Source organism: Oncorhynchus mykiss, chromosome 20 (assembly GCF_057628025.1).
Source record: "Oncorhynchus mykiss isolate SJ-2025 chromosome 20, ASM5762802v1, whole genome shotgun sequence".
Taxonomy (NCBI): domain Eukaryota; kingdom Metazoa; phylum Chordata; class Actinopteri; order Salmoniformes; family Salmonidae; genus Oncorhynchus; species Oncorhynchus mykiss.
Window position 1 is genome coordinate 8,242,460 of NC_143041.1, and position 27,297 is coordinate 8,269,756.

Below are 27,297 nucleotides of genomic sequence, written 5' to 3' on the forward strand. Positions count from 1 at the left end.
TCACTTCCTTATGACTGAAACACATGCTTCTAGCGAGGGCCATTTTGGGGCTTCAGCATGTTTCATTGAAATGTACAGCTGTGTGTCATCCGCATAGCAGTGAAAGTTAACATTATGTTTTCGATTGACATCCCCAAGAGGTAAAATATATAGTGAAAACAATAGTGGTCCTAAAACGGAACCTTGAGGAACACCGAAATGTACAGTTGATTTGTCAGAGGACAAACCATTCACAGAGACAAACTGATATCTTTCCGACAGATAAGATCTAAACCAGGCCAGAACTTGTCCGTGTAGACCAATTATTATGAGCCATTCTCCCCCCGCAGCCTCCACTGACACACACATACGTATACAGATGTCTCTCCTTGCTATTTTCTCACACTTATAACTCTCTTGTTATTTCTCTCTCTTTCAGTTCTCCAGTCTGCTCCCAAAACCTCTCTAGACCCAGTGTCTATGGAGCCAGAGAGAGACCCATCCAGAGACACCCAGCACCAGCAGGGTCGGCTTTCTGCCCTAGAACAACTGCAGTACCAGCTCACCACACAGGTCTGATCACTTACCCCTTGATGTCAATGAGACAGTAGTGTGAAAGCTACATTGTCATATCTCAGGTTAGGACTGCAATGTAGATCCTCCAACTGCTCTTAAATTCATGCAAAACTAAATGCATGCTCTTCAAGCGATCGCTGCCCGTACCCGCCCGCCCGTCTAGAATCACTACTCAGGACGGTTTTGACTTAGAGGATGTGGACAACTACAAATACCTAGGTGTCTAGTTAGACTGTAAACTCTCCTTCCAGACTCACATTAAGCACCCACCAGTCATATATCTAAGTATTTGCTAGGTAAAGCCCCTCCTTATCTCAGCTCACTGGTCACCATAGCAGCATACACCCGTAGCACGTGCTCCAGCAGGTATACAGTGGGGCAAAAAAGTATTTAGTCAGCCACCAATTGTGCTAGTTCTCCCACTTAAAAAGATGAGAGGCCTGTAATTTTCATCATAGGTACACTTTAACTATGACAGACAAAATGAGAGAAAAAAAATCCAGAAAATCACATTGTAGGATTTTTAATGAATTTATTTGCAAGTTATGGTGGAAAATAAGTATTTGGTCAATAACAAAATTTTATCTCAATACTTTGTTATATACCCTTTATTGGCAATGACAGAGGTCAAACGTTTTCTGTAAGTCTTCACAAGGTTTTCACACACTGTTGCTGGTATTTTGGCCCATTCCTCCATGCAGATCTCCTCTAGAGCAGTGATGTTTTGGGGCTGTTGCTGGGCAACACGGACTTTCAACTCCCTCCAAAGATTTTCTATGGGGTTAAGATCTGGAGACTGGCTAGGCCACTCCAGGACCTTGAAATGCTTCTTACGAAGCCACTCCTTCGTTGCCCGGGCGGTGTGTTTGGGATCATTGTCATGCTGAAAAACCCAGCCACGTTTCATCTTTAATGCCCTTGCTGATGGAAGGAGGTTTTCACTCAAAATCTCACGATACATGGCCCCATTCATTTTTCCCTTACACGGATCAGTCGTCCTGGTCCCTTTGCAGAAAAACAGCCCCAAAGCATGAGGTTTCCACCCCCATGCTTCACAGTAGGTATGGTGTTCTTTGCATGCAACTCAGCATTATTTGTCCTCCAAACACGACGAGTTCTATTTGTTTCATCTGACCATATGACATTCTCCCAATCTTCTTCTGGATCATCCAAATTCTCTCTAGCAAACTTCAGACGGGCCTGGACATGTACTGGCTTAAGCAGGGGGACACGTCTGGCACTGCAGGATTTGAGTCCCTGGTGGCGTAGTGTGTTACTGATGGTAGACTTTGTTACTTTCGTCCCAGCTCTCTGCAGGTCATTCACTAGGTCCCCCCGTGTGGTTCTGGGATTTTTGCTCACCGTTCTTGTGATCATTTTGACCCCACGGGGTGAGATCTTGCGTGGAGCCCCAGATCGAGGGAGATTATCAGTGGTCTTGTATGTCTTCCATTTCCTAATAATTGCTCCCACAGTTGATTTCTTCAAACCAAGCTGCTTACCTATTGCAGATTCAGTCTTCCCAGCCTGGTGCAGGTCTACAATTTTGTTTCTGGTGTCTTTTGACAGCTCTTTGGTCTTGGCCATAGTGGAGTTTGGAGCGTGACTGTTTAAGGTTGTGGACAGGTGTCTTTTATACTAATAACAAGTTCAAACAGGTGCCATTAATACAGGTGGAGGACAGAGGAGCCTCTTATTGAAGAAGTTACAGGTCTGTGAGAGCCAGAAAGCTTGTTTGTAGGTGACCAAATACTTATTTTCCACCATAATTTGCAAATAAATAAATAAAAAATCCTACAATGTGATTTTCTGGATTTTTTTTCTAATTTTGTCTGTCATAGTTGAAGGGTACCTATGATGAAAATTACAGGCCTCTCTCATCTTTTTAAGTGGGAGAACTTGCACAATTGGTGGCTGACTAAATACTTATATCTCCCTCACTAGCTTTAAGCATCAGCTGTCAGAGCAGCTTACCGATCATTGCACCTGTACATAGCCCATCTGTACATATGCCACCCAACTACCTCATCCCCATTATTATTATTTTGTTTGCTCCTTTGCACCTCAGTATCTCTACTTGCACATTCATCTTCTGCACATCTATCACTCCCATGTTTAATTGCTAAATTAAAGCACTGCTTTGCTTTGTCTTGGCCAGGTTGCAGTTGTAAATGAGAACTTGTTCTCAACTGGCCTACCAGGTTAAATATAGGTGAAAAATAAAATAGAAAATGATCAGTACTCTGTGTGACCATCAGAGGGAGCACCAGAGTAAACCATGATTCTCTTCAGGAGCTGCAGTATGCCCAGAGGGAGCAGAGGAAGGGGGCTCCTATCATGGTGAGGCCTCTCCTCTCAGAGAGCAAGAGTGGAGACAGAGACAGGGTCATCAACCCCTGGGGCCAGGGGCACAAGGACACAGACAGACATGAGGTAATAACAGTAATGTCTGTCTACAGTGTCAGATACCACCTGACCCGAGGACCAATACTGCAAGAGCTTGGATTCTCAACTCACTTCAATAGACAGAGTTGATGTCTTGCCATTTATCCCTCTGCAATTTTCTGGTTGCTAAAATTCTAATAGTTCGCCTAATTTCAGTTTATGTGACTAAAAAGCAAGTATATTGTAGAGAAACATTGTACCATCTAAACTGCTGTGAAATATATTTTCAATAACCAACAATGTTGTATTTTCAGCTGCTTGATAATAAAAGATGCAAAAATGAAACTTAAGAACGGGACACATAGAAATAGTCACATAGAACATATCTGCTGCTTCTTAGACTTCCTTTCAATGAGAGGGACAGATCTATAACACATGTCTATGTGAATTTGGTCCGTCCCCAAAAAGTTACATATTGCATTATTAACTATAGCAACAGAGAAAACATAGCACTGGTATCATACTCAGTTTAAAATTATGTGCAAAATGTAATATTACTTATTTATACCTGAGTAAGAAGTTGTTAAGTAAAACAAAGACAGTGTTTTCACTTCATCTTCTCTCCTCTTCCTCAGCGTCCTAGGACTAAAGAGAACACCCCACCTATCAGCCAATCCCAGAGCTCCCTGCAGCTGGACCTCGGGTCACGAACCGCTTCCAGCCCGTCAGGTCCTCTACTGCTGTCGTCGGTGGCGACGGAGGGTTCACTAAGGGAGGTGTGGCAGATACTAGACAGAGGTCTCAGCCCCTCCATACTCACACCCCGGGAGAGCTGTTCTGAGAGAGGTGAGAGTTTACCTGGAGACAGTGATGTGAAGGTATTTGTCTAATTTCTTGTCAGCGCTCTCCTTTCTCTTTTTCTTTCTTTCTTTCTCCCCCCCCCCCCTGTGAGTCACACCATTATAAACCCACTGGTGTGTCTGCATTCTATTGGCCATTTAGCACTTAGCGGAGTATCTGGTACAGGAAGTCCAGTATCACTCTTTCATGACACACACACACACCAATAACTAGGCCTCAGACCGAAAGGCTATTTGTATGAGATGATGATAATAGTGTTTATCATTTCACCTAGCTGAGGTTAAAGTAAAGACAGAGTTGCAGTCTGGCCACAGAGGAGGAGGGAGGTTGCCCAACTGGTGGCCTTGTATCTGTCCCAAATAGCACCCTTTTCCCTAGTGCACTACTTTTGACCAGAGCCCTATGGGCCCTGGACAAAATGAGTGCACTACATGGGGAATAGGGTGCCATTTGGGATGCACCTTGAGTCTGGGGCCAGATCACAGCGGTGACAGGGTGAAGGTTCTGACCAGGGACTCTGTTCTGCACTGGGAACAGTTTCTCAATCAGTGGACAGGGGAGCCACTCATGGGTTAGGTCTGGCTCTGTTGACACTGGTGTTGTTTGCAGAGCCCACGGCACTGGCCAGGCCTGGCTGGCACCAACACAGCCACCGCCTGCTAGAAGAAGTGCTGACTGATAGCCTGGATCTATTGCTGCGTGTTCGTATGTGTCTTGCCTCAGCAGCAGCCGCTGCAACAGGTCACAGACAGTAGTGAAGGTCATCCAACACAGTGTCCATCTTTCAGATTGGGATTTAGAACAGAGGCATTGCATCACAGTTGGCCCAACAGTAGACTGCCAAGGGTTTCCACATTATGCTGAGTAAACGTTGAGAAGAACACACAGGGCTCTCACGTGTGAGGAGAATGGGGCTGGGAGGGCATGCAACAAGTGTATACCATCAGAGACTTCAACAAAGAGGATTGTGGTATATACCAATATCATAATTGCTGGGTAAATGAGAGGAAAGCAATCTTTAGACGCGTTGGTATAGATAGGCAATCTTTAGACGCATTGGTGAAGATAAGGAACGTCCATAAAGGTGTCCAAGTTGAATTGTGTTGTTACGAACACATACTTACTTAGTATTTAGTACTCTGTCAGGAGAGGGGATAATGGTAACCATGGTGTTGTACAGTAGTATAGATAATGGAGATGTTGGTGCAATAAGCCTCTGCCTCTCTGTGTCTCTGTGCGGTGGAGAGAGATTCAGATAAGCACAATGTGAGCTCTGTCTCTAGGCAGCCATGCAGGCGCTCTGCACCGCAGTCACTTTCGGTGGCAGTCCCTTAGGCCTCATCCTCGCAGATGCTTTCAGTGCTGCCCGGTACATTGTATTCAACCTCAAATACCTTGCAGGGGGTTGGATTTCACAGCCAGCAGACTTTTCATTGCTAACATTTTGAAAGGCGTCTCAGGTTGGAAATAATGTCCTTGATCAGGCAGCACTGAGTGAGTGTGTCTGTGTTTCTCTGTGGGAATAAGCCCTCATTCACTGTCTGTTTGGAACTGAGGGAGACAGGCACTGTACTGCAACACACAGTCTCACTCACTGTCTCATTCTGCCCATGAAACAACCTTTTACAAGGCTGGAATTTAATTTCTACACATCTGCACCCAGGTGATGGTGAGCTGAATGAACCTAGCCCTGGGGACAAGGCAGTGGGGGTGAAGGGGTGCAGAGCACCTGTCCTGGAGAGGATGACACCAGCCAGGCCGTCTGCCACCGCCAGGAAGACCAAGACTAGTGCGAGGGGGGGCAAGATCAGGAACTACAATATCAAAGACTGATGGAGACTTTCTGGTAGGCTAACAGAATTCAACACAATTGGTAACTGTTGGTACCTGGTACCAAATGTTGCCTTGTGGTGCTTGATTTAACGAATACCAACATACTTAGTAGGTAGAAATGACAAGTAAATACCTTGTCATTTCTGTACTGTATACTAGAGTGTTACTATAATATCAGAGGCTAATGCAGAAGGTAATAGATATTGCGTGGGTGGTGCCAGGCTGGTTCTGCTCTAGCCAGGCTAGTTTGTCTTCGCATGGCCACCAGGGGAGTGGTGCTGACAGCAGATCCAGTCTGGCACCCAGATTAGGTAGATAGTAACTATCTGCTCAGGCCAGGGGGAACCACTTGGCCTTTACACCTCAGGAAAGAGAGGATTCATTGAAGTTCTTACTGGGCTTCCTTTCACTGATGCTCACACTGAAAAGCACAATTTTGTACCTTCTCATGTTTTTCTCTCACCATGACAAATCAACTGTTAGGTGCTCTTGTTGTACGGGTCCTGAACAGGCCTTGATATCTGTGTTGATTTTATACCAAATCATGAAGTTGTGATTGTTCCAATAAAACATTAATTAAAATTTTACATTTTTAGAAATGTTCCTTTATTGAAAAAGTGTTACAGCAAACCAGAATTGTTACAAATTTGACCTTGAAAAGGGATCTTATGAAATATGAATTAACACATTATGTACATACAGTGCCTTGCGAAAGTATTCGGCCCCCTTGAACTTTGCGACCTTTTGCCACATTTCAGGCTTCAAACATAAAGATATAAAACTGTATTTTTTTGTGAAGAATCAACAACAAGTGGGACACAATCATGAAGTGGAATGACATTTATTGGATATTTCAAACTTTTTTAACAAATCAAAAACTGAAAAATTGGGCGTGCAAAATTATTCAGCCCCCTTAAGTTAATACTTTGTAGCGCCACCTTTTGCTGCGATTACAGCTGTAAGTCGCTTGGGTTATGTCTCTATCAGTTTTGCACATCGAGAGACTGAAATTTTTTCCCATTCTTCCTTGCAAAACAGCTCGAGCTCAGTGAGGTTGGATGGAGAGCATTTGTGAACAGCAGTTTTCAGTTCTTTCCACAGATTCTCGATTGGATTCAGGTCTGGACTTTGACTTGGCCATTCTAACACCTGGATATGTTTATTTTTGAACCATTCCATTGTAGATTTTGCTTTTATGTTTTGGATCATTGTCTTGTTGGAAGACAACTCTCCGTCCCAATCTCAGGTCTTTTGCAGACTCCATCAGGTTTTCTTCCAGAATGGTCCTGTATTTGGCTCCATCCATCTTCCCATCAATTTTAACCATCTTCCCTGTCCCTGCTGAAGAAAAGCAGGCCCAAACCATGATGCTGCCACCACCATGTTTGACAGTGGGGATGGTGTGTTCAGTGTGATGAGCTGTGTTACTTTTACGCCAAACATGAACTTTTTGGCAACAATGCAAAACGTTAATTTTGGTTTCATCTGACCAGAGCACCTTCTTCCACATGTTTGGTGTGTCTCCCAGGTGGCTTGTGGCAAACTTTAAACAACACTTTTTATGGATATCTTTAAGAAATGGCTTTCTTCTTGCCACTCTTCCATAAAGGCCAGATTTGTGCAATATACGACTGATTGTTGTCCTATGGACAGAGTCTCCCACCTCAGCTGTAGATCTCTGCAGTTCATCCAGAGTGATCATGGGCCTCTTGGCTGCATCTCTGATCAGTCTTCTCCTTGTATGAGCTGAAAGTTTAGAGGGATGGCCAGGTCTTGGTAGATTTGCAGTGGTCTGGTACTCCTTCCATTTCAATATTATCGCTTGCACAGTGCTCCTTGGGATGTTTAAAGCTTGGGAAATATTTTTGTATCTAAATCCGGCTTTAAACTTCTTCACAACAGTATCTCGGACCTGCCTGGTGTGTTCCTTGTTCTTCATGATGCTCTCTGCGCTTCTAACGGACCTCTGAGACTATCACAGTGCAGGTGCATTTATACGGAGACTTGATTACACACAGGTGGATTGTATTTATCATCATTAGTCATTTAGGTCAACATTGGATCATTCAGAGATCCTCACTGAACTTCTGGAGAGAGTTTGCTGCACTGAAAGTAAAGGGGCTTAATAATTGTGCACGCCCAATTTTTCAGTTTTTGATTTGTTAAAAAAGTTTGAAATATTCAATAAATGTCGTTCCACTTCATGATTGTGTCCCACTTGTTGTTGATTCTTCACAAAAAAATACAGTTTTATATCTTTATGTTTGAAGCCTGAAATGTGGCAAAAGGTCGCAAAGTTCAAAGGGGCCGAATACTTTCGCAAGGCACTGTATTTCCACATGTTTTCTACAGATTATCTTGGTTAGTAAATAAGTACAGTCCAAGATATTGACAGAACAGTACAAAGTAAGTTGTAGTTTTTCTCTACATCATGCCATCCTCCACATGCCATTTTCACCATTGAACTCTAGTAACCCCAACAGTCAGGCAGCATTTCTGATTACATCACCATCCTTGCTGCCCTGGCAACAAGCTCCTCCCCTCACTGTCATCACATCACCCTATCTCCTAGCAACACCCTCACATCCAAGCTGATTGGAGGTGCCCACACACCCCTGCTCTGTGATTGGTTCATTTTCACGTTTGTAAAATATCACAACTATGATCACAGCTGGCACGATTTGGGTGTGTGCTACCTGGTTTGTCAGCCTGACTGTACATTCGCCATAATAATCTATTTCAGGTGGGTTGATATGGTTGCTCCTCAAGTACAACCTACAGAAAAAATGCCTACTGACTGAGTTTGGGTAAAATACCCATTAACAATATATAAAAACATACATGAATAAGCATAAACTATAAAATACGTATTTAGTTATTTATGGACATTTATACTCATAAGCATTAAAATTCATGAACATTTACATGTTTATGTATAAAGCATTTATAAGTAATTATAAACATTTTATAATGACTTATTGGTGGAAGTTATTATAAAGTATTACCAAACCTCTTGTTAAACAATATAAAATACTGTGAATACTTGGGTGCAATAAAATAAATGATTATCTTTCTATACATGCAAAACAATGGATATACAATATTTCAATGATTTAAAAAAATAAGTTATAGATGACTCCTTCAATTCGTACAGGTGATCGAACACATGCATTGATAGATATATCATTTCTACAACGTCAACCACAGGTGACCATGCAGTTCATACAAATTATATTCAACATAGTGTTGGCCTAATCTGCACTAGTAGACTTCCAAATGCGTTACACATGCTGTAAAGAATACATTAATTCATTATTAATAGGTTAGGGGGAAATATTTACCTTGTGTAGGCTAAATCCACCATTATTTAATGGTATATCCATCTCCAATAAATTGCATTGTCAAAAATCATACATTTGTGAATAAAAAGGGGAAAAATCTAATTGATCAAGATTGTCAAATGTGTTTCCCAAAGTCCATGGACTATTGCATGTGTCCTCCTTTCTGCAAGATTTCGAAATTAGTTATTGTTCAATCAGTGTGAAATCTGAACACAGCTCAGACCTGTAAGTGATGGTTCTGCGCTTTGAACTTGAGTGATGAACTTGGACTTGGCTTTGAGCTTTATCAATATAATGGGGCGGGGGAAACCGGGCTAGGCTCCTGGTGCACTCGCACATTGGACTAGCACATAGGATACATCCAATGCTATCCGAATGTACTACAGTAACCTTTCCATCGCTTTCTTCCGTTTTTTTCCGAAACTACAGCGTTCAGCGAATCACCCCATCACTGGCTGAGACTGTGAGCCCTGCCTCTTTTCTCATTGGACTGGACAGCCTATCCAAGCTGTCAGCCCATGTGGCGTGGCCGGGGAGAGCATGTCAGACATTTAAATTAAATAGAGAAAGGGAATCAAAGAAGCGAGAGAAATTGGAAGGGCTAGGCAGTGAACGGGAAGAGCTCGCGATTCCTCCCGAACAACTGTAGCACGGACACATCACAGGCAAGCGCGCTCTCACCGACGGAAGATAAGGGATTATCGAGGGAATTTTTGATAACGTTAACCGTTTCTTTACTAATATTTATCTCATTTTGGTGGTTTCTACAGATATTAAAACACATAAATACAGGTAAGTTGTTCTGATATTGCTAGATTAGCAATGTTATAGCTTCTTCATCAAGTTAGCCGGTGAGATGTTCCCTTATGATGACCGGCGTCGTAACAATAAACATAAACGAACTCAACATAGATTTCCTCGATATCAACTGGCTTGTTTTTTTTTAAAAATCAATTACTACACTTTCTCGTTACAATGTTCATGCATTGTAAGAGTTACATCAGCTAGCTGACTTATTCTCAAAAATAGTGACATTTTAGCTAGGCTAGGTAAAGATTTTGGTCGCCATCCCCTGCTTAGATGTTGCTTCCTCTAACCAATGGTTGCGTGGAACGTCATCGGCCGTGTAATCGACTGAAAGACTGCTGTAACATGTGGTGGTTAGCTGCTACGTGAAATACCTAGCCAAACGTCTTAACCTGGCAGGCGGCAGAGGAACGCTCTCATAGGTTCAGGCGCAATTTCAATAGTGATGATGCCTGCCACTGCGAAGGCTAGCAGTTGAGTTGCTATATGTTCATCACTACCTGGATTCCACCACGTTTTAATCAGTTAAATGGCAGTTCATCAGTGAATAGTAGTTATGTTTGATTATGCTTGGGACACCTATATTATGCTGGCTAGTTATCCGTGTGGCGTGCTTGTGTCCCTGGTCTCAATTTGGGAGTAGCAGGAGATAATCGAGCGTAGTTTATAAGTATTGACCTATAGGGCCCAGTAACAATGGTTTGATTAGCTATGCCAACATCAAAGGGTCATTAATAATTCAATTAATTTAGTTTTTTTGGGGGGTGTTGATGCCTGGGATAGTATTGAATTATTGAATTGCTCCTTTTGAGAGCCTTTTTTCTGGTGCTGCTCTTTCTGATATATTTTTGGTTACATTTTCTGCATGGCTAGTAGGAGGTGAGCATGATGCATTTTGCGCACCCTCTTAGTCTAATTGCAAGACAGTAATTTGATGAGTCATATTGTAAAACTCATGCCTGTATCCATGTCTCTGAAGACATGAAAATCACTTTCACTGTCATTCAGCTACAGTCACCTTCTGAACTTCACTTAAAGGAAACTTTGAGTGGAAGTATCTTTTGGTATATGTTTAATTAGTCCATATCTTAAACTTGATTGCTTAATTACAAAACATTTTAGGACTGTATCAATAGTGGACTAATGAAACTACAAATAACAAAAATATAGTTTGAGTGGTATATTTTCCTTGAATATTTCAAATAGGCCTTGTCTAGTCCAAAAGGTTTAGCATGAATCTGAGGTTTTGTGCCTAAGACTTGGAAAAGAGAGCACCTAATCTAACCACTAGTCTCTAGACCTTGTGGGCTCAGGGTAAGAGTTGAATACCCCTTGCTTACCCAGACTAGTATCGCATTAGAAATGGACATCAATGTTTGGTGAGCCTACCCATCCCAGCACCAGCCAGGATCCTAGCTCTCTTTATACCAGGACTCTCCAACCTTGTTCCTGAAGAGCTACCATCCTGTAGATTTTCACTGAAACCCTAATCTAGCATATTTGATTCTAATAATTAGCTGGTTGATAAGCTGAATCAGGTTAGTTACAACTGGAGTCAGATTGAAAACCTACGGGAGGTTAGCTCTACAGGAACAAGGTATAGTCAGTCTCCTTGAGTGAACGGGCTGGTGCTTTTTTTGCCTACTTGACAGGTATGTCATCGAGGCCCAGGATGAAATGTCCTGGCTTCTAGAGGTGGATGTAGTCTTTAACTTCAGCCGAATTTGTCATACATCATGTTATTGCTATGTATAACAACTCCAGGTACTTTTCATGTGTTTTAGTATCTATGTGAAAAGTTGAGCCAAGCCAATTACTAGTATGTTCTATTTGAGGCGTATGGCTTAGATTTGAACAGATTATTATTATTATTTTTTTTTATTGATTGTCAATCAATACAGTTTCATTGTAATCTGTACAAGAATCCCATTATTATCTTTGTGCACAGATGTTGGTCTGTGTCACTCCCTCATAGGTTGAGTTATTTATATTACACAAAATGGCTGTAGAGGACAGCGGGAGACGGGAGGACAGACAGACTGAGTGAGTGGGGGAGAGACAGATGCACCAAGAGACGGGGAGAGAAACACACACAGGAAGGCTGTGTGCTTTGTCATCCATGACATGGTGTCACTGTACAGTAGTTGTCATTGTGTTGCATAAGTAGATATCCAACACATGTAATCAATCAAGGCCCTGCTTTACAGTGATGAGATTCAGGTCAGGTAGATGATAATCCACCTTAATCCCTGTAGGTTTACTAGGCTACTTTACTAACCTGCTCCTACCCAGCCCTCTATGGCCAGGCAGGGTGATACTCTATAGGCGGAGGAGTGAAGGGTGATTCTCATGAAACTGGTGCTTGACCCAAATAATTTCTCTTGGATCACTAAGATTAGATCTGTATTTTTTTTATTTCAGAAATGTTTATTTTTCATCTTCCAAACCTGCTTATTCTTACCATAATCCACCAATATTTCGGAAATATTAAGAAAAATGTAATTTTTGGCTTAATCTGATAGTGCCTTTTTTTTTATGCTTTAAGTTCATTGAATGTGGTTTATACACCCATATTTCAATTTTGGTAATGAGACAGTCAAGTGTCGTAAAGAGGGTGTTTGAGAATAAGATCCTCATTCTGAAGGCATATAAGTGAAGAAATTCAATAAACTTGTGCTCGTCTAAGGACGATATTGATCTAGATGATGCATAATGTGAATTAAACTTTACCCACATTTTTTTTTACAGCAACTTGAAAAAGTTTTAGGGTAATGAAAAAACATGTTCACAGACGGTGTTTTTGCGTAATAAATATTATTGTTTAATGTAAACTTCAACTAGTATACCATTTGTATGATTTATGGACAGTACAGCAACGTATGCGTTTATATATAATTTGTATTTTTTTTTTATTCAAATAAGTTTGGCTTTTCTAATGTAGAATTGTATAAATTGACCTGAGAATTTAATCTGGACCCATTTTGGTAATGAGAATTTAGTGTGAAAATGTTCAAAATTCAGGTGAAAATTTTATAAAATAAGACACTGTGCCATTAACAAGGCATCTTAGCCTTCAGATTGATAACCATGATGCATCTGCAACAATCAATTATCTAACTCAATTTGCTACTGCCATGTTTTTTTTTTTTAAACTGCTATGACATCCTGATACTCTTACAGATGCATGGCCACTGCTCACAGGAAGCTGACTTCTCAGCCAATAACAATACCAGATGTGCAGGCGTTTGTTCCAAGGCAGCACTGACAAACATGATCTCGGCCTGAAATGACATAACCTCTCTTTCCATGTGTACTACACACTTTCGAGTTAGACAGGTTTGTATTTATCCTTGGCTAGGCATTCAGACTTTAGTCTTCTCCTAGCTAGGTATTTACCTGACAATGTGCCCTAGGCTTGTAGAATGTAGGTAAATAATGCAAGCGACTTCAATGGCTAATTTCTCTGAACAGAAATACTTATTTTCCACCATCATTTGCAAATAAATTCATTAAAAATCCTACAATGTGATTTTCTGGATTTTTTTTTCTCATTTTGTCTGTCATAGTTGAAGTGTACCTATGATGAAAATTACAGGCCTCTCATCTTTTTAAGTGGGAGAACTTGCACAATTGGTGGCTGACTAAATACTTTTTCCCCCCACTGTATATAGTACGCTGTGTTATTGGGAAAGTGGGGGACTCTCAGTTCCATTCAAATATATTTTGTTGAGTTATCAGGGAATGTAGCTATGCTTCAGTGGATGGACACACTGGCTAAAGAACTCACTGGACTGTATTCAGATGCTACACACAGACACACTGCTGCCAGTCATCTGGAGTTATGAAAATATGCTGCAATCACAGTAACCAATTGCATGATGTTACCATTACAGAGGAACGGAGCGTGCAGTCCCTAGTTTGCCTTATTGTCTCTGTACAGATTTAGTTAGCCCATCGGACAGTGAGAGTTAATGTAGTTAACCAATTAAGAGTGGTGATGATGTAGGCCCACACTGGCTCACTGTCCGATGGGCTTACTTTAAATCTGTAAGGTGTTCTTCAATGTTGGTCCTATGCACCCACAGGGTGTGCACTGTGCAGGCTTTTGTTCTATCCCAGTTAACAAACCTATAGCCTTTTAGCCTATGAAGTGCGTGGTAATTTGAAATCATGCGGACCAGAACAAAAGCCCTGTAGCTTTCCAGGTTTGAAGAGCGAGGAGTGCTGTAACACTCCTATTAGGGGGTCATCAGTACTGTAGGGGCTCGGTTCCACCAGCTGTATTGTGTTGGCCCCCCTGCCCTGTGTGAGGGCACTAACAGTAGGCTGCTGTGTGTTCAACTAGGGAACCGTTAGCTACAACTTGGAGTAGAGCGCTTCACTGCATTGATCAGTGAACTGGGATAAACTGATTGGCCCCTCCCCTGCCGTGTCATTGGTTGGCTGGCTTGCACGGAATGGCCTGGCCCAGGAACGAAGGTTCTGGGCTGGATGATGAGTTCACACTCGAACTGCGACTACACACAAACATGAACACGCACTGAGTATCTCCTCTGCTTCTCTTCTTAATCAGATGCAGATCTCTGCTTCCCAGCCCAGTCTGCTGTCGCCTGAGGTGAACTGGCTGGTTGACCTAGAAAGCACCTTTTTAAAATGCTGTGCTGAACATGACTTTGTGCTAAAGAGGCTTTCAAGGGCTCATTTCCACAGACCCATTCAGTGCTGCCTGGTCAAGCAGTCGAAATCTATTGTTGTCAGTGTAAGACTCCTTGCAGGGGGTGAGGGAGTTGACTCTCGCAAGCTACTGTCTGTCAAAGCGTGTGTGCAAGCAATTAAATGTTTCTGTGGGGAATGGGAATTTTCCCATAGGGTCGTTTTGTCTAGACTTATGTCGCCCCCCCCCCCCCCCACTCTCTCTCTTTCTTAATTTCTCTGAATTCTTTTGGTCTCCTTTTCTCTCCCCTACTTAGTTCACAATTTTCTCAGGCTGTAGTTTTCTGATAATTTGTGATACTGCTGCCATCGTGCACCAGTTATTGTTTAAGAAACTACAGTAATGTGCATAAATAAAGGGTAAACGAAATTAACCTCTAACTAGGATTGTGACAATACAAGTAGCCTATATCCTCTTTTTTTTTTTTTCTCATGGCAACAAACAATACGAAGCAGACCCAAATCTTTTTCAAATATTGTGTGCTATAGCTTGGAAAGTAAACAAATGTGACTGGGTGACATTGTTTTTGGTTGCCCGAAAATGCTAATTCACGATTTACACACAAAGTGTTATATATTGCCTGCACATAGGCAAGGAATCAGAAAGATCCGCACTGGACATCTTTGTATTTTTGTTGCTATCAGTCAAATAAATTCTCAGAGAAGGCCGATCTACCCTGACTGCCATAGTCTTCACATTAAACAATGGGGAGGAACCAGAAATATCAGTTACAGACTACTGGAAATCTTTGTAGTTTCACTTAAATAAATAAAATTAACCTGCCCAATTGGGGAAGCCTCAGAGCATGCTCAACTTGCTTAGTTCACTTGCCCCAGGCGATAGGACAACCCTTTATGTCAACCCCTGCTTCTAAGTATCGTGATACTGGTATCTTCTCAACCCTACATCTAACCCAATCTCTCACTCTTCTCCTCTCTCCTCCCACAGTAGCCCTTTTATTCCCAGGATGGAGGAGATTGTTGTAGCCGGGATATCGGGCCGGCTTCCTGAGTCAAACAACCTCGAGGAATTCTGGGAGAACCTCTTCAATGGGGTTGACATGGTAACAGAAGATGACCGAAGGTGGAAGCCAGGTGAGCCCCCGTGACCTTTCCATGACCTGGATGTGATTATGACCCATAAACATCAGACATGATGCTGTTTTTATTTGTTTCTTTGAACTCTGAAAGGACTCACAACGAGCTTTGAAAATCTGACTGACACACAAGCTACCTTGCATCACAGTGTAATCTACACCGTAAACTAATGAGTAGCTTGTATCATAAATTGTGTTGCAGTTTTGAACCAAAACATACATTGTAGACCAATATTTCATTCGAACATCTGCCGTAAATGATGTGGGTGTACTGCCTAGTCATGGAATGTTACATCAACCACATGCTAGGAAATGCCTCCCTTCCCCTGACCAAAGACCTGGTTAGCTATACTTTTATTTTGCATCACCATCAATGTGAGCAGGTTAATGAGTAGAATGCTGAATGCTTCCTCCAGTCTTTACTGGCCTGTTTGTCTGTCATTCAAATATAAATATATATATATATTACTCAGCAAAAAAAGAAACGTCCCTTTTTCAGGACCCTGTCCTTCAAAGATAATTCGTAAAAATCCAAATAACTTCACAGATCTTCATTGTAAAGTGTTTAAACACTGTTTTCCATGCTTGTTCAATGAACCATAAACAATTAATGAACATGCACCTGTGGAACGGACGTTAAGACACCAACAGCTTACAGACGGTTGGCAATTAAGGTCATAGTTATGAAAACTTAGGACACTAAAGAGGCCTTTCTACTGACTCTGAACACAAAAAGAAAGATGCCCAGGGTCCCTGCTCATCCGCATGAACTTGCCTTAGGCATGCTGCAAGGAGGATGTGGCCAGGGCAATAAATTGCAATGTCCGTACTGTGAGACGCCTAAGACAGCGCTACAGGGAGACAGGACGGACAGCGGATCGTCCTCGCAGTGGCAGACCACGTGTAGCAACACTTGCACAGGATCGGTACATCCGAACATCAGAACCGCGGGACAGGTACAGGATGGCAACAACTGCCCGAGTTACACCAGGAACGCACAATCCCTCCATCAGTGCTCAGACGGTCCGCAATTGGCTGAGAGAGGCTGGACTGAGGGCTTGTAGGCATGTTGTAAGGCAGGTCCTCACCAGACATCACCGGCAACAATGTTGCCTATGGGCACAAACCCACCGTCGCTGGACCAGACAGGACTGGCTCTTTGAGAAGTTGCGGTTTTGTCTCACCAGGGGTGATGGTCGGATTTGCGTTTATCATTGAAGGAATGAGCGTTACACTAAGGCCTGTACTCTGGAGTGGGATCGATTTGGAGGTGGAGGGTCCGTCATGGTCTGGGGCGGTGTGTCACAGCATCATCGGACTGAGCTTGTTGTCATTGCAGGCAATCTCAACGCTGTGCATTACAGGGAAGATGACATCCTCCCTCATGTGGTACCCTTCCTGCAGGCTCATCCTGACCCTCCATTATGACAATGCCACCAGCCATACAGCTCATTCTCTGTGTGATTTCCTGCAAGACAGGAATGTCAGTGTTCTGCCATGGCCAGCGAAGAGCCCGGATCTCTCACGTCTGGGACCTGTTGGATCGGAGGGTGAGGGCTAGGGCCTTTCCGCCAGAAATGTCCGAAATTGCAGGTGCCTTGGTGGAAGAGTGGAGTAACATCTCACAGCAAGAACTGGCAAATCTGGTGCAGTCCATGAGGAGATGCGCTGTAGTACTTAATGCAGCTGGTGGCTACACCAGATACTGACTGTTACTTTTGATTTTGACCACCCCCCCCTCCCTTTGTTCAGGGACACATTATTCAATTTATGTTAGCCACATGTCTGTGGAACTTGGTTTGTCTGTAGTTGAATCTTGTTATGTTCATACAAATATTTACACATGTTAAGTTTGCTGAAAATAAATGCAGTTGACAGTGAGTGTTTTATTTTTTTGCTGCGTTATATACACCTAGATGGTTGATGGGGGGGCGCTGTGTTGAAGCCACCATGTCGTCATCTTGGCATTCATCAAAACAATAGGAACACTTTCCTAATATTGAGTTGCCCCCGCCCCTTTGCCCTCAGAACAGCCTCAATTCATCGGCTCATGTACTCAACAGGGTGTCAAAAGGGTTCCACAGTGATGCTATGTTGAGTCTAATGCTTCCCACAGTTGTCAAGTTGGCTGGATGTCCTTTTGGTTGGTGGACCTTTCTTGATACACACAGGAAACTGTTGAGCATAATAATCCTTCTTAAACTCGTCTCCCTCCCTTCATCTACACTGATATTGAAGTGGATTTAACAAGTGACATCAATAGGGGATCATAGCTTTCACATGGATTCATCTTGTCATGGAAAGAGCAGGTGTTCTTCATGTTTTCTATACTTTTCTATATACGTTTTTTTTTTTTTGATAACTAATGTTCTTGTCCCCACTACAACAAAAACTTACTTAAATACATTTAATATTGTCAATTTAGTTGAAATACTGTAGAATTCCATTCATTACTATGGAGGACTGCTCCTACTATGGAGGACTGCTCCTACTATGGAGGACTGCTCCTACTATGGAGTGCCAATGTGGCTTCGAAGCCGCTCAATGGCCGATACATAGCATCATTAATCCAGATGCTATACACATCATCATTGATCACAACCCACATGAACCCAAACGAGCGCTCGTAGCCGTTAGCTGTACGATGAGCCTCTGATGTGTAAGAGGTGCTCTGTAGTCGCTGAAGGTCTCTTGTCAGTACTCTGCCCTGCTCTGCTTTTCGTTGCTTTTCACCACCTGGCTGAGGTGCTGGGCTGTTGGCACTGCTACTCCTTGGCTTGTCTTGTTTAGCTTCTCTCTCCTTTCTCTTTTTATTTCTCATACTCTTTCTGGCTCTGCCTAATTCACTCAGTTTTTCTTTCTTGCTCGGTCTCTCTTTTTCTGCCTTTCTCCCCATATTTTTCTTCTTAGCCCCATCTCACCTTCCTAGCTGTCTCGCTCTCTTACTCCCTCGTTTGCTTGGTTTCTCTCTCTCTGCTCTCTCTCCTCTGTTTCCTCTCTCTGTGAATAGCACCTCTCATCAGTCAGTGCCTGGCAACCAGCTAAAGCTCGCATTCATGTACTAAAAGCCTCCGGGCGAACGGAGCCCCTAAGACCACACACCACAGGAGAGGTGGGAAAAGCAGGGATAGAGGGAGGGAGGAGAAAATGAGTGGAGAAAAGAAGAGGGGAAGGGTATGGGAAAGGAGTGGAGAAAATAAGGGAGAGGAAAGGCCCTTGTTTGCTGTCTGCATAGAATTACTGAGAGGAAGGAGTAGTCCTGCTTTAGATTGTGTGTAAAATGATTACATGAATTAATATGTTCACTATTACATTCATGGGGGAATTATCCAGGTTATCCAGTCAGTGACTACAGGTAGAACACATGCTGTCTGGGGAAACCCAGTTATCCGGTTATTTATCCCTCAATGCTCCACGTGTCATTCCTATTCATTCCCAGGTCTGTACGGTCTTCCAAAGAGGAACGGCAAGCTGAAGGACATCAGTCGGTTCGATGCTGCGTTCTTCGGGGTCCACCCCAAACAGGCCCACACCATGGACCCCCAGCTACGCCTCATGCTGGAGATCGCCTACGAAGCCATTGTAGACGGAGGTGAGGAGAGGGGTGATGAGGGGTGGATGGATGAGTAGATTTTATTTGGGAAAACTGTGTAAAGATACCAAGTCAAATACATTTGTTTATTTGGATCCCAATTAGCTGTTACTATCACAACAGCTACTCTTCCTGTCATCCACACATTTTAGATTATATTACCCACATGTCACAAAGTTAATGTTTTAACGTTTTTATAGACCTGTGTGTGTGAGATTCATTGGTGTAATGTGTGTGTGTGTGTGTGCAGGTCTGAATCCGACGGAGCTGCGTGGCAGCAGGACAGGCGTCTACATCGGAGTGAGCGGCTCGGAGGCGGGCGAGGCCTTCAGCAGAGACCCCGAGGAGTTGCTAGGATACAGCATGACGGGCTGCCAGCGTGCCATGTTCGCCAACCGACTCTCCTATTTCTTTGACTTCAACGGTATGATCTCATCTAACACGGCAGTGGGTTCTCTCAAGCAGTTTTGTCACATGGTATCAATTGTCTTAATCTATCCCTAATGCTACATTCTCCTGAGTTTTGTCTCCTCCCTCTGTCCCTCCAGGCCCCAGTACAGCCATCGACACCGCCTGCTCCTCCAGCCTACTGGCTCTGGAGAATGCCTTCAACGCCATTCGCCACGGACACTGTGACGCCGCCCTTGTGGGCGGGGTCAACCTGCTGCTCAAGCCAAACACCTCTGTGCAGTTCATGAAGCTGGGCATGCTCAGTCCGGAAGGAACCTGCAAGTCCTTTGACTCCTCAGGTAAGAGAGGGAGAGACCTGGATCGTGTTCAAAAAAATCGCAAAGTACAGAACTAAATGTTGAAGATAAAATGCTTCTCATGCTGAAAGCACACCCACATACAGCAGCACTATTTCCTGGTCCGACCCTGAAAGCGCATTAACGTTACTTCCTGGTGCGCTCCTCTCTGTGTTCCCCCAGGAAACGGTTACTGCCGTTCGGAGGCTGCGGTGGCGGTACTGTTGACCAGACGTTCCATGGCTAAGAGAGTGTATGCCACGGTACTCAACGCTGGTAACAACACTGACGGATACAAGGAGCAGGGTGAGCCGACACCACACGGAGGGTACCTGCCCTGTCTGGAATGAAACCCTAGACACAGCCCCTATCCCCAAGGCACTGAGGCAGACCTCACCTGGTCTGATTTACATCTCCAGCCCCTACCCCTTAACTTTCCCCAGATCTATAAGGATTTGATGACTGTAAGCAACATGGTTATATTTCTGCATAACCCTCTGGTAGGTTACATATAGTTTCCACTATATTTCTCACACCAACGTGTGGCCTGGCTTACGTAAGTGTCCTGTACTGTAAATGCCAAGCAGTATCTCAGTAGAAACTTTATTTTTGTGGAGAAACAATTCAGTTGCATTTCCCATAATGTCTTTTGGCCTATTGCCCAATAGGTTGTGAGGCCTCACTGACCCACTACGCACCCCTTGGAGAAATAGCACCACTTTTTAAGTCTCTATTCAATGTAACAGGCCCGCTACACTAGATGCGTAACTTTTATCTAACGTGAGACACTCCTATTAATTTAAACGAAACCTGGGCATACGCAGCATGGCTCCATGAGAGGCTTGTGTTACTCAGCGTAAAATGACACACTGGTTCTATTTTCAAGAATTTGACGTGTGACTCACGCCTGAGAACACTTGATAAATTAGTGTCTTTGCTCACGCTGGCAAAAAGTTCCACGTTTAGTGTGGCAGCTCAAAACCCCGTGTTTTCCTGACGCCCCAGTGGAGCTCCCCTGTAATCTGTGTTTGTGGTGTAATCTAGCTAATACCCGGCCAGATACAACTCTTTTTGAAATGTAGACCCATTAATGTGGTGTAATTGACACACACACACACACTAACCTTTCCCCCAATCACTCCTCACACACTTAGCACTGCAGCCATGTGTTCATATATGACCTAGCTGAAGAGGAGACACATTCTCTGGAGTGTAACACTGGAACACACACACACTCAACGTTTGAGGATGTTCATTACCACACTTCACTCCCATGCCCCCTCCCTCTACTCTGCCCAGTTTGTCTGTCTTTCTGTCACACACAACAATAAACACACTCCCAGACTGGTGATCCAGTCACAGCATACCAGCCTGCAGTATTTACCAGTCAATTTGAAGTGGATGATTAAGGTACAAGGGCACCATGAGCTAATGACCCTGTAAACAGTGACATAGCTCTTAGCCACTCCGGGGAGACGTTTCCCAAGGTACAGATCTAGGATCAGCTTTCCCTCCATCACCCCTAGCCTTTACCATTAGTGTGGAAAATGCTAAACTGACTCGAGATCAGCGTCCAGGGGCAACCTTACCCTTCACCGCTCTTAGCCACTTGTGGTAGTGCACGTCGGTGACATTTGTTATACCAAATTACCTAAAAGTCATCTGAATGGCTACAAAAATAATTGTTTAAATGAAGTGATGTATTGATTGGTGTGTTCTTCCCAGGTGTGACGTTCCCCTCAGGTGAGATGCAGCAGCGGCTGGTACGTTCTCTCTACCAGGAGGTCAACATCACACCTGACCAGGTGGAGTACATTGAGGCCCACGGCACCGGGACCAAGGTGAACACACACACACCTATCTATCTACATACACACATGAACAACACTTGATTCATTGTTGTTGGATCATATCACCACCACACCCAATAACGTAATGTTCTGTGGAAGGTGTTCTGTCACATTCCTCCCCCTGATACATCTGGTTCCCTCAGTATTTGTTTCACTTGGTGACTTCCGTCCTTTCTCCTCCCAGGTCGGCGACCCGCAGGAAGTGAATGGCATTGTCAGTGTGTTCTGTCATTCAAAGCGTGACCCACTGCTCATTGGCTCCACCAAGTCCAACATGGGCCATCCTGAGCCTGCCTCTGGCCTGGCCGCGCTGGCCAAGGTAAGAACTGGAATGATCTGGGCTAACCTCCGTACAGGACAAAAAAGTGTTCTAAAGTCCCAATATGTGCAGGCAAGCCCAGCACTAACACACTTACCTTTCCGTCTCTCTCCTCCCCCTCCATATTTTTCTCCCTTTCTCTCTCTCCCTCCATATTTTTCTCCCTGTCTCTCCCTTTCTCTCTCTCCCTCCATATTTTTCTCCCTGTCTCTCCCTTTCTCTCTCTCCCTCCATATTTTTCTCCCTCTCTCCCTTTCTCTCTCTCCCTCCATATTTTTCTCCCTTTCTCTCTCTCCCTCCATATTTTTCTCCCTGTCTCTCTCTCCCTCCATATTTTTCTCCCTGTCTCTCGCTCTCCCCCTCTTCCAGGTTGTGTTGTCTCTGGAGCGAGGTGTGTGGGCTCCCAACATCCACTACAACAGCCCCAACACCGACATCCCTGCCCTTAGTGACGGCCGCCTCCGCGTCGTCAACGAGCCCATACCCGTTCGCGGCGGCATCGTTGGCATCAACTCTTTCGGATTTGGCGGCTCTAACGTTCACGTGATCCTCCGCCCCCCTGGTTTCAACACACCAAAAAGCTTTAAAGTGCCCCCCAATACCCCCTCTGTGTCCTCTCAAGTACCCAGGCTCCTCCAGGCCTGCGGCCGCACAGAGGAGGCTGTCTCCGCCCTCCTCAGCAAGGGGAAGGAACATTCGGGCGACGACAACTTCCTGTGTCTGCTGAACGAGGTGTCTGGGGTACCCACGGCGGGGATGCCCTACAGGGGCTACACTTTGATTGGCTCCCAGGATGATGTCACAGAGGTGCAGAAGACTGAGGCCACGCCCAGACCGTTGTGGTACATCTGCTCAGGTAAGAGAGAAGACAGGGGTTAGGAGAGAAGAGTTTATTCAAGCCTCAGCCTAATGGTTAGTATTAGGATTGGGGGTTAATGTGATCCAGGATCTGTGGTTAAGGGTAACTTCTACCTCGAATGATGAAAGCAGTGGTTTAGGAGAAAGGTGTGTGTTAACACTTGTGTGTGTCTCAGGTATGGGCACCCAATGGGGTGGGATGGGCTGCAGTCTGATGCAGCTGCCAGAGTTCAGGGAGTCCATCTTGCGTTCGGACATAGCATTGAAGGACACGGGGATGTGTGTGTCCAGTCTGCTCATGGAGGCAGATGAGAGCACCTTCGAGGACACGGTCCAAGCCTTCGTAGGCCTTGCCGCCATACAGGTACAGCAGAGCAGCCATCTTAACTAAGGTTGGGGGGGGCACTGAAACCAAAAAGCTATGGAAATAGGACTGTATTGTCTGTTATTTGCACAGACAAAAAGCACACAATGCCTCTGACATATCAAAGGCAATCATGAAGATGACCATTTAAGATGGTCCTGTGTGGCTGTTGGTAGAGCATGTGAGAAATGTATGCACGCATGACTGTAAGTCGCTTGGGATAAAAGCGTCTGCTGAAAGGCATATAATATTTATATTATTGTAGTATGCTCATAAAAGTAACCGCTGTCTGTCCCCCTCTCAGATCGCCCAGATTGACCTGCTTCAGAAGCTGGGTCTGCAGCCGGACGGCATTGTGGGCCACAGTGTGGGAGAGCTGGCCTGTGGCTACGCAGACGGATCCCTCAGTCACAGTGAGGCTATCCTGGCAGCCTACTGGAGAGGGAGGTCCATCAAGGAGGCTAACCTGCCCCCCGGGGGCATGGCTGCAGTCGGTAAGGACCAAAAAGAGAGGGTGTTTTGTTTTGAATTGCCAGATACCGGTACTCTACCCTGCACCTTAGACTGTTTCCCTATGTACATACAGCCATTGAACACTGGTTACTTTAATCACGTTTACGTTTCACCCACTTTATATGTATACACTGTATTCTAGTCATGGCTCAGCGTATATAACTTTTTGTATTTGTAACGGTTAATTTTTATTGCTAGGTATTACTGCACTGTTGGAGCACCTGAGAACATCTGTGCATCCACCAATAAACTTTGATTTGGGTTCATTTGTGCTTCTCTCTCTCTCTCTCTCCCCACCCTCCTCTCTCTCTCCCCACCCTCCTCTCACTCTCTCACTCACTCACTCACTCAGGGCTGACATGGGCAGAGTGTAAGGCTCAGTGTCCCCAGGGTGTGGTTCCAGCCTGTCACAATGCTGAAGACACCGTCACCATCTCTGGCCCTGCGGTAACACATTTTGGTTCAAATCCTTGCATCTATCAATAGCTTAATGCGCTATTTTTAAACACCCTTTTTTTAATACTATACTATTGAGACCAATTCTGTCTGTAAGCTACAATTTGTCCTGTAAAAGCCTGAAACTGACACGGTGTACTTCTGTATGCAGGAGGCAGTGAGTAAGTTTGTATCAGAGCTGAAGGAGAGTGGTGTGTTTGCCAAGGAGGTTCGTAGTGCTGGTGTAGCCTTCCATTCTTACTACATGGCCTCCATCGCTCCCGCCCTGCTGGCTGCTCTCAAGAGGGTAAGACGACGTTTGACTGTGTGGCTCAGTCCAAAACCTAACACCTTTTTAAAAAAAACTTTTCAATTCAGGGAGGGAATTGAAACTAAATGCATGGATTGAAAAAACAGACTGCTTTCCACCTGCCTGGGAATAGAATTTCAAGTCATCTGCCAAATATACTGAATCCCCATCTCCACTCTCTTTGTAGGTGATCAAGGAGCCTAAGCAGAGGTCTGCCAGGTGGATCAGTACATCTATCCCCCAGAAGGACTGGGACAGCCCGCTGGCTCTGTACTCCTCAGCAGATTACCATTGTAATAACCTGGTCAGCCCTGTCCTCTTCCAGGAGGGCCTGAGCCTGGTGCCTGATAACGCTGTGGTTGTGGAGATAGCACCACATGCACTGCTGCAGGTTAGTATACACAGAATGTAGAAACACACACAAACATAGGATGGCCTGATAAGACTGTGGGGTTCAAGACCGCACCACACACTCTGCTCACACAGGCTATAGAATTGTTTTTACCTTTATTTAACTAGGCAAGTCGGTTAAGAACAAATTATTATTTAAGAGACCGCTGCGCCACTCGGGAGCCCCAAGAAACACACACACACCAACCTCTGACAAAAATGCAGCATACTTATCATTACTGTGTGAAACCTTGCGCTGTCTCCCCCTGCAGGCGATCCTGAAGCGCAGCCTGAAGCCCACGTGTTCCATCCTGCCCCTGATGAGGAGAGGCCATGCCAACAACCTGGAGTTCTTCCTCTCTCACATTGGCAAGGTCTACATGAACGGGTCAGTACCTGCTGCTGACACGCCACGCCTCTGATGTCATCATTATGCAACTGATTCTATTCTCAACCTACTGTAGCTTAAACACAGCTTTAACTGGTGTTGTGCATATTATTTTCCCAATACTGCAAGATGGCCTTCACACCTTACTTTACCATTATTTTATTCTTATAAACTCTGTTAGCCCCTAGTACAAACTAAAACATGCATGTCAATACCAAGCATCTCTCCTATGTGTCCAGGATCAACGTGGACAGTAAGCAGCTGTACCCATGTGTGGAGTACCCGGTGCCCGCGGGCACCCCTCTGATCTCCCCCCTGGTGCAGTGGGACCACACCCAGACCTGGGACGTCCCCAAGGCTGAGGACTTCCCTGCTGGTTCTGGAGGGTCCACCTCAGCTACCATCTATAACATTGGTGAGAGACATGCAGTACCAGTCAAAAGTTTGGACACACCTACTCATTCAAGGGTTTTTCTTTATTTTAAATATTTTCTACACTGTAGAATAATAGTGAAGACATCAAAACTATGAAATAACGCATATGGAATCATGTAGTAACCAAAAAAGTGTTAAACAAATCAAAATATATTTTATATTTGAGGTTCTTCAATGTAGCCACACTTTGCCTTGGTGACAGCTTTGCACACCGATACAGTATAGACACAGAATACACAGACAATAACATAGTTGATCTCCTCTCCCCGCAGACATGAACCCAGAGTCTCCAGACTACTATATGATTGGCCACTGCATCGACGGGCGTGTCCTGTACCCAGCGACGGGTTATCTGGTACTGGCCTGGAGAACCCTGATGAGGAGCCTTGGCGTTGTCATGGAAACCACCCCTGTCACCTTCGAGGACGTCACCATCCACAGGGCCACCATCTTACCCAAGACCGGTGAGGGAGGGACGGACGGTGAAGGGAGGGGAAGAGTTTGATCATTGGTTGTCTGTCGCATCAAGGGTGTCTATTTGGGTTGTCAATCTTTTACTGTGGTTCATTTATGACCTTTCTTCAATGTGCTTTGTCTCGCTCCCTTTTCTCTCTTACTCCTTCCCCTCTTCTCGCTGTCAGGTTCAGTCCAGTTGGAGGTGCGTCTCATGCCCGCCACCAGTCGTTTTGAGGTCTCCGAGAATGGCAACCTGGCTGTCAGTGGTACGCATACTTTATACTCTCCTATAAGCATCCAAGATAAATGTTTGATATGTAAAAGATGGCTTCTATGTGCTCTGTTACATGGTAATAGCTAGTGTATATAGACTCATTCAATCTGTTACATATTATAAACTGGGTGGTTAGAGCCCTGAATGCTGATTGGCTGACAGCCGGGGTATATCAGACTGTACCATGGGTATGATTTTTTTTTTTTTTTTTTACTGCTCTAATAACTTTGGTAACCAGTTTTTATAATAGCAATAAGGCACCTCGGGAGTCTGGTATATTGGCAATATGCCACAAACCCCTGAGGTGCCTTATTGCTTAAATAGCAACTAGTGTATACAACCATTCAAGGTTTATGACATAGTAATAGAGAGTATAAACTCTACATGCTTTCTCCTTGGTCCTCCTCAGTCAGTCACCTATCCCATACTTCTCTCTGTCTGTGTAGGCAAGGTGAGCATTTTGGAGGACGCTGCTCTGGACGCATTCCACTCTGAGATTGGTAAGCCTGTCACCGGGGACGATGGTGACCCCAAACTGCGCCTGACAGCCCATGACATCTACAAGGAGCTCCGTCTCCGTGGTTATGACTACGGCAAGACTTTCCAGGGCATCCTGGAGTCCAACAATGCAGGTGTGTGTGAGGAAAAAGTTAAATCATTGTGAACCTCTTTATGAAATAGTTGCTTCCCAGTATTAAGTAGGATAAGGTGGCTAGTTGTAGATTGTACTATGTTATTGGTTGACTGGTTTCCCTCTGCTCTATCCTTGACTCTG

At 44.4% G+C, this 27,297-nt stretch overlaps 2 protein-coding genes, 1 long non-coding RNA gene and 1 other non-coding gene across 6 annotated transcripts in view; 3 read left to right on the forward strand and 1 right to left on the reverse strand.

Annotated features, from left to right (window-relative positions):
- LOC149974322 (coiled-coil domain-containing protein 57-like) overlaps positions 1–6,221 on the forward strand; it is a 26,094-nt gene extending 19,873 nt beyond the window's left edge. For both annotated transcript variants that reach the window (XR_016489291.1, XM_090212063.1), the window contains exons 18-21: positions 419–552; positions 2,848–2,988; positions 3,576–3,786; positions 5,465–6,221. Coding sequence is in view for 1 of the 2 variants with exons in the window: in XM_090212063.1 (XP_090068189.1) it covers positions 419–552; positions 2,848–2,988; positions 3,576–3,786; positions 5,465–5,634 (656 nt within the window). In the remaining variant the exon portion in view is untranslated. The remainder of the gene's footprint in view (positions 1–418; positions 553–2,847; positions 2,989–3,575; positions 3,787–5,464) is intronic.
- The window catches only part of LOC149974323 (uncharacterized), a 13,448-nt gene extending 4,213 nt beyond the window's left edge, over positions 1–9,235 (reverse strand). The window contains exon 1 of the long non-coding RNA XR_016489294.1: positions 8,976–9,235. This is a non-coding gene — a long non-coding RNA (uncharacterized LOC149974323). The remainder of the gene's footprint in view (positions 1–8,975) is intronic.
- Positions 9,236–9,455: 220 nt separating this feature from the next.
- Positions 9,456–27,297, forward strand: part of LOC149974324 (fatty acid synthase-like) — a 31,093-nt gene continuing 13,251 nt past the window's right edge. The window contains exons 1-20 of one of the 2 annotated variants that reach the window (XM_090212061.1): positions 9,456–9,640; positions 9,746–9,767; positions 15,445–15,590; positions 19,032–19,184; positions 19,435–19,608; positions 19,733–19,933; positions 20,114–20,236; positions 21,656–21,771; positions 21,965–22,099; positions 22,469–22,955; positions 23,134–23,321; positions 23,626–23,815; positions 24,187–24,281; positions 24,442–24,576; positions 24,767–24,970; positions 25,242–25,357; positions 25,597–25,772; positions 26,065–26,256; positions 26,434–26,514; positions 26,969–27,154. In XM_090212061.1, the coding sequence (XP_090068187.1) occupies positions 15,464–15,590; positions 19,032–19,184; positions 19,435–19,608; positions 19,733–19,933; positions 20,114–20,236; positions 21,656–21,771; positions 21,965–22,099; positions 22,469–22,955; positions 23,134–23,321; positions 23,626–23,815; positions 24,187–24,281; positions 24,442–24,576; positions 24,767–24,970; positions 25,242–25,357; positions 25,597–25,772; positions 26,065–26,256; positions 26,434–26,514; positions 26,969–27,154 (3,079 nt within the window). In that variant the 5' untranslated portion in view covers positions 9,456–9,640; positions 9,746–9,767; positions 15,445–15,463. The remainder of the gene's footprint in view (positions 9,641–9,745; positions 9,768–15,444; positions 15,591–19,031; positions 19,185–19,434; positions 19,609–19,732; positions 19,934–20,113; positions 20,237–21,655; positions 21,772–21,964; positions 22,100–22,468; positions 22,956–23,133; positions 23,322–23,625; positions 23,816–24,186; positions 24,282–24,441; positions 24,577–24,766; positions 24,971–25,241; positions 25,358–25,596; positions 25,773–26,064; positions 26,257–26,433; positions 26,515–26,968; positions 27,155–27,297) is intronic. The other variant, XM_090212062.1, reaches the window with a different exon arrangement.
- Positions 15,643–15,718, forward strand: LOC149974325 (small nucleolar RNA SNORD36). The gene has a single exon (XR_016489545.1). It is a non-coding gene; the product is annotated as a small nucleolar RNA SNORD36 (small nucleolar RNA).